The sequence below is a fragment of the Lolium perenne genome, chromosome 1 (assembly GCF_019359855.2).
Source record: "Lolium perenne isolate Kyuss_39 chromosome 1, Kyuss_2.0, whole genome shotgun sequence".
Classification (NCBI taxonomy): Eukaryota; Viridiplantae; Streptophyta; class Magnoliopsida; order Poales; family Poaceae; genus Lolium; species Lolium perenne.
In genome coordinates, this window is record NC_067244.2 from 139413820 (window position 1) to 139420454 (window position 6635).

Below are 6635 nucleotides of genomic sequence, written 5' to 3' on the forward strand. Positions count from 1 at the left end.
TGGGAGGAGCTGAAAGTTCCCTCGCGCGCAAACTAGGGATTATGCTCGGGTTGCCTTCGGTTCGCTCCATCGGCCCCTACAAATACCCGACGGAGCGAACCGAGCGCAGCCCAAAAAAATATTTTCAGTTTGGGCTCGTTTACGGTCACTGATCGGCGCCCTTTTTCGGTCTGAACATGTAAACTGGCGGTTATTTTTCGGTTTTGGACCTTTTACGAACTCTGTTAGAGATGCTTTTATTGAACTTAATTAGAGATGCTTTTATTGAACTTAATTAGAGCCGAAATTGCTTCGTCATAAGCAGCTGGATGGATCGTCATGTACGTACGGAGGAAAATCGAGTGCGCGTGATACAGCAAACCGTTGGAACTGAGGGCATCTCCAACGGGGATGCAAACAAGCGACCGTTTTCGTCCGCCGTGACCGGAAATGCGTCTGGTACCACCTCCAGCGGGGCGACGCAAAGTGATCGAGTCGTCCGCGGAGACGCAAACCTCGTCCAAATATGCGTCTGGGATGTGTCTCTGTGGACGCGGAAAGTGTCTGCTCGCGTCTGGCGGACGATTTGTCTGACCCACCTGACTGTGACCCAGCGTCGATGCGTCTTCTCCGTTAGTACTGTCGCCGACGCGTCGCTTCGCCAGTCTGCGGCCGCGTAAATGGTGATGCCTCGCGTGGCGCGCGGCCGTCGCCTATCTCTGCGCACGAAGTAATGGCGTTGCCACGCGTGCCGCGGCCGTCACCCTGCCTCTGATCTATATAAACATGGGCGTCCAGCATGTCATCTCCTCCCCGCAAAAACCCTAGCCGCCGCATAACCTCTGCCGTAGTGCCGCAGCCGCTCAGACTCCGCCGCAGCCACCATGAACAACGCCGGGCGCGGCCAGGCTGCCACGCCTCCACTTCCACCTACACCTCCTACTCCACCTCCCCCGGCCTCAAGCTCCGACGACGAGTTCGACTCCGACGACAGCACGGGCGACCTCCTCGACCCGGTCAGGGACGCCAAGGCCTTGGCACTCGCGGCGAAGGAAGCAGAGGAGGAGCTGACGGGCCACGCGGTGTTGGTCGCCGAGATGGAACAGCGCAGGCTGGCGGCCGCCGCAACCACAGAGGACTCCGACTCCGAGATATCTTAGTCTTCCGATTACCCTGATGCGCCTACGCTGGAGGAGCGGGCGGCGGAGCAGAGGGCTATCGTCGAGTCTTTTGAGACGCTCAAGGACGACGCCGCGAAAGCGAGGCTGGAGCAGTGCCTGCAAGAGGACGCGGCGGCGCACCTAGCCATAGCAGCCGCACGGGAGGCGGGGGAGAAGCAGACGATGGAGCGATGCAACGACGGTGCCGACCCGTCCGGAAGCAAGTAGTTTAGTCTGCTAGATCTACGTTGTATAGTTTTTATGCATTTAAATGTACTACTTTTTATACTTTTAAATGCATTGCAAATCTAAAAATAAATTGTCAGGTGGGAACACACCCAGATGCAAACGGACGCGTGGACAACATATGTCCACAAAACAACATAAACGGACTATCGCGACTACTTTTAGGCACGCATTTTCGTCCCGTTGGAGATGACCTGAGGGAAATGAACTGCAGTCTCCGTTGGATCGGACTCTGGGTCCAACAGCCCGCTCGTCGCCCGACACATCGGCCTCCACTCGGTCGACTCGGACAGACCTGCTCGCCGCTCGCCGCTCGCCGCTCGCCGCTCGCCGCTCGCCGCTTGCCGCCTTCTCACGGACAGCTCAAAAGACCGAGCAAACACGTACGGGCTCAACCTACCTTCCAGTTCCATTTATAATAGTGAGGCCTTCCAGAGATCATTAATCTGCGGGGAGCTGAAGTTCGTATTGAGGTATGCTTGACATTTACTTCTTGTTCCATATGAGTTCCATTTTTGGATTTTTTTTGCTGCATTAATCTGCACGAACTACTTAAAATTTAGACTAGAAATGACCAAAAATAATGTACACCATCTACATTTGAATTGCTTGAGGAGTACGTATTTCTTCATACTCTACTAATTATCTTTATGTTTTCCCAGTGTCAATCCGGTAAAGACGTGGACATGAGTGTTCTCGTCGCTTTGTTGGTCGTAACAGTTTTTTCCATCATCCCTGCACTAGTATCCAAGATTTCAAATAGAAGAGTGCATACCTCTGACTCCTCACCGCCTCGTCCACCCGTGGTGAAGGGAACTGATCTCCTAAAGATCTTCCCTTCTCTGTGTAGAAAGGATCCCGAAGCTATACTTGCATATCTGTATAACAAGTTTGGCAGTGTTTTCACAGTACGATTTCTTTGGAAACGAATAACCTTCTTGGTTGGACACGAGGTCTCTGTTCCTTTCTTTCATGCTTTGGATTCAGAGATTTCCCAAGGAAATTTCAGTGAGTTCACTGTGCCAATGTTTGGCAAAGGACATGGCTATGCCGTAGATCAGGCTACCCGAGCGGAGCAGTCTCGCTTCGTCATGGATTCTCTGCGCCCAGCGCAGCTGAGGAGCTATGTTGATCCCATGCTCCGGGAAGTGGAGGTAATTGGACTGTCATCATGTGTAGTATCTACTCTACATACTGTACTTCTTTGAGATGCAACTGAAATACACATTCATGTGATATTCTACAGGAGTACTTTGCGAAGTGGGGAGACGAGGGTGTCGTGGATCTGAAACATGAGTTCACGCAGGTACTCATGCTGATTGCAAGTCGATGCCTACTTGGAAGCGAGGTACGAGATAAGATATTTGGTGAGTTCTACGCATTGTTTGCGGATATTGAAGGAGGGGTGAACGTGGTCAGTTTCTTGTTCCCCTATATTCCGGTTCCAGTAAACAATCGACGGGACAGAGCACAAGCCAAGCTTGCAGAGATATTATGCGCAATTGTGAGGTCAAGAAAGAGCTGCAACCGCGTCGAGGACGATATGCTCCAGAGACTGATAGATTCCCGCTATAGAGACGGCCGTCCAACAACTGAAGGAGAGGTCTCCGGGATGATCATCGGACTCTTATTTGCTGGAAAGCACACCAGTGCAATTGCATCCTCCTGGACCGGAGCTTGCCTTTTGACCCACCCAAACTCCTTGCGTGCTGCACTAGAGGAGCAGAAGCAGGTAATGAGGAAATATAAGGACGGTAAGGTAGACTGGAATGCCTTGTCGGATATGGAGATACTGCATAGCTGCATCAAAGAGGCGGGACGGATGTATCCAGCAGCGCCATTGTTGCTTCGCAAGGCACTGCAGAGCTTCATTGTGCAGACAAAAGAGGGAAATGAATATGATATCCCCGCAGGTGACACCTTAGCACATCCTGTAATTCTAACAAGCAAGCTGTCACACGTTTACAAGGACCCCGAGATGTTTGATCCAGATCGGTTTCGTTATGGAAGAGAAGAGGATAAAGTTGGGGGTAGACACTCTTACACAGTTTTTGGTGGTGGGAGGCATGCTTGCGCCGGCGAGGCCTATGGTTTCATGCAAATTAAAATTATATGGAGCCATTTGCTGAGAAATTTTGAGCTTAAACTGACTTCTTCTTTTCCCAAGAAAGACTGGAGCAAGTTTGTAGTAGAGCCTAAATGCAAAATAATGGTAAGTTATAAGAGATGCCGTATGTAACTAGCTCAGATGTGTCCGTCTAGCAGCATCTATTTGCCTGGATGTATCTTTCTTTGTGTAGTTGTCATATTAAGGCTTCGTTTTTTTTCCGCAATGTAGTGGTTTACTTCCACTTCAACCACTCTTTATTCAAATGTTTGGCTTGGTCAGCCTGGTATGTACTATACTAATAACTAGATGATACCCCGCGCGTTGCTGCGGGATGTTTTTAGTGATATATTGGATAAGAATTTATATATTTAGCTTTATGAAAGCTTTGATAAGAAGCGCATATATTTATTTGATATGTAATAAGCTTATTACATGATCTGATTAGTTGATAAGTGCATTGGAAACTATGCATTGTCTTTCTATAAAGTTTTATCATCGAAAAGGATAGCCATGACATATCTCTTTACATTTTTTATGTGTTTGATTGGGAAGAACGTCTGATCAGATCCTAATAGGCTTGTGAAGGTTCCCCTTCATTCCCTTCTTCTAGAGTTAGATGTAGGGGTCGTCTCATGTCCTTGAGTTTTTGTATTGCTTCCGTAAACATCTTGTTGGCTTCCATGTGTCGATTAGTTGAAGATGGAAGTACACACGCGGTGATTCTCAATTGTGTCCTGAAAGATAGAAAGAAATTTACATGAATGTAGCAATGTGAATATAAACAAAAATGTAACGGTGAGCAGTACATGTTTTTGCCTCCTTGTTGCTCCATGTACGAATTATGGGAGAAGCGTGTGTGTTCATAGTTGTATTTGTATTTAGATATGGAAGAATGACTTGCACCCATTACATGGTATTGTATTGCCTAATATGGTATTATAACTTTAGCACCCATTGAAGTAATTGCAAACATGGTATTGTATTGCCGAATATGATCAAAGAAGTGCTTTGAAACTGAGCTGTTCTGTGAGGTCAATAAATCCAAAATAGGTCTATAAAGAAGTGCCCATTGGTAAGATAGTTCCTGAAATGTTTATTTACTTATTTTATTGACCAAAAAGCTGAATGCGAGGTACACTAATGTGAACATAAGAAGGGCTTACTGTTGTGGGTAATGGTTAAATTTTTTGTTTCCAGATCTGATGCAGATGATTCCTGATTTAATCGCCCATGTACAAAACATTTTGTACATGTTGTAGTGTGATGATATGAAGCACATGAAAAGTTAATAAGTTGACACAAATGTCGATCAGTGTAATAGATATATTGACCTTGACTTATCTCTACTCCTAAGATGCACACGATGGTGCCGATCATGGAAGAAGTTGAATGGTTTAATTGAGGGGTGGCAACAGCTTCTGACTGACGGCATGGTCGTCCACCTCTGCGTGAGATGGAATGATTAACATGATGGTTTTGAGAATTTTTAGAACTTTCAGGGGCACCCATCTTTGCAACCGCACACAGGCGAATTGAAAAGAAGAGGTACTGTTCTTGTGGTCTGTAGACAACATATTTCTGAACACATGCATTGACGAAAGATTTGTAGGAGAGCAAATTACAACGAAACTAAATAATAATTAATTCAGGAGAGGTAACAAATATGAGGTGCTATGTGATCAGCCAATGCAAATACAAACTTAAGAGCAGGAGATAAGATTAGCGAACAGGAGAGGATATTATATTTGCGTACCAACGGAAGTAGGTGCTCTGCAACGCCTGCAGTTAGTACACGTGATGATAGGTGGTGTTTCCTAGATTCAGCTAGCAGACCACAAAATGAATAAATCCGATGATTCTTGAGCGAGCTGACCGGCAATGCCAAAAATTTAAAGAAATCCGGTGGCGCTGAGGTACCAATAGTCATAATCGATCCAAGAAAATGGTCAGCAGGGCCAAACTTGGAGCAGAGCTCAACCTGCCAGATTGGGAATAGACAGTGAGAGATTGAAAAAATAGAGAAGAAATTAGTATGGGGCGCGAGCAGTACCAGCTTTGAGGCCGGTGGCAGCGGTGGTGGGGCGAGCAGGGTGTCCTGATTGAATCTTATCGCAGCATGGCCTTCTTTATATGTTAGGGGCAGCGGCGGCAGATGAGTTGCTTCGAACAGTTTCCAGCGGTGATTCATGGAATTTATGAAGCATTTTCATCAGCATTATGTGGAGGAGGCTAGAGGTCGCTGGTGGATCATTGGGAGGCGGAGGACGGAAGGTCGCGCCGGCTGAGGAAGAGGAAGAGCGGCTCTGCCTTTTTTTTCGAGTACATGTTGAACGGTTGAGGGAGCCAGAAAATCGTTCCAGCCCATGTCGTTCGATCCAGGTACGAAGAAAGAAGCAACAAAGCAAGGTGACGCGAGGCGGGACTTACGCTGTGGGACTAAAGTGCTGACGTGGCTTCACGAAAATGCAGGAAAATGTGGTAGTGGGGGGTTCCTATTAAGAGATAAAAGATTCATCATAGTTAATTACTTGTGTTATGTTTATCAATTATTTGTTTACTGCCCATGCGTGAAAATATATGTTGTGTTTGGGTTTTGTACCCACCCATCCAGGGATCCATTCATGGACCGGGCCCTATTATCAGTTTGTTGGCCCATCCAAGGCGAGTTCAAACTAGTAGCAAGGGTATCATTAGCTAGAGACAGTCCTTCACAAAGCAAAACGTCACTCCGCATGTCACAATATAGATTGACGTGTGACATCTCACGTGATGCAAGCGAGTTCAACGCCGTGCGGCGAGGCATCACGCGCGACGAGTACCCGTTGCATGTATCTATCGGATAATTAGTAGGAATTCAACGCCGTGCGGCGAGGCATCACGCGCAACGAGTACCGTCTATCGGATAATTAGTAGGAAGAGTAAAATACATGAGACATCATGGAACTTGTCCTTGTAAATCAGTTTAGTCACTGTACTCAGAAAAGTTTAATTTACAGTCATCAAAGTCGCAATGTAGGTTCATGTACCATCACCGTGACAGATGTGGTTACGTATTTGATGACGTGGCAGCGTGGGACCCATATGGTAGTGGCATTACCGTCCCAACTGGTGTACTTTTTACAGGACATGATATAAAGATC

General features: G+C 46.9%; 1 protein-coding gene and 1 long non-coding RNA gene across 3 annotated transcripts; one reads left to right on the plus strand and one right to left on the minus strand.

The window, feature by feature from the left end:
* The first annotated feature begins 1592 nt into the window (after nucleotides 1-1592).
* Nucleotides 1593-3718, plus strand: LOC127306063 (obtusifoliol 14-alpha demethylase). 2 transcript variants are annotated; one of them, XM_051336680.2, is made up of 3 exons: nucleotides 1593-1858; nucleotides 2048-2539; nucleotides 2632-3718. In XM_051336680.2, exons 2-3 carry the CDS (start codon nucleotides 2072-2074, stop codon nucleotides 3622-3624), a joined length of 1461 nt encoding a protein of 486 aa, XP_051192640.1. In that variant the 5' UTR covers nucleotides 1593-1858; nucleotides 2048-2071; the 3' UTR covers nucleotides 3625-3718. The 2 variants fall into 2 exon arrangements, with proteins under 2 accessions (XP_051192640.1, XP_051192635.1); XM_051336675.2 differs by lacking the exon at nucleotides 1593-1858 and having other exon boundaries at nucleotides 1872-2539.
* Nucleotides 3719-3938: 220 nt separating this feature from the next.
* Nucleotides 3939-5805, minus strand: LOC127306076 (uncharacterized). The gene is made up of 3 exons (XR_011742867.1): nucleotides 5546-5805; nucleotides 5249-5473; nucleotides 3939-4229 (listed from the first exon to the last, which is right to left on the minus strand). It is a non-coding gene; the product is annotated as an uncharacterized lncRNA (long non-coding RNA).
* Nucleotides 5806-6635: the final 830 nt, after the last annotated feature.

Excerpts from the sequence above, each read along its gene's own strand:
- LOC127306063 (XM_051336675.2), top strand. The coding sequence starts at position 2,036 with ATGTTTTCCCAGTGTCAATCCGGTAAAGACGTGGACATGAGTGTTCTC. Across the intron at positions 2,540-2,631 it reads CCATGCTCCGGGAAGTGGAG|GAGTACTTTGCGAAGTGGGG; the intron begins GTAATTGGACTG and ends GATATTCTACAG.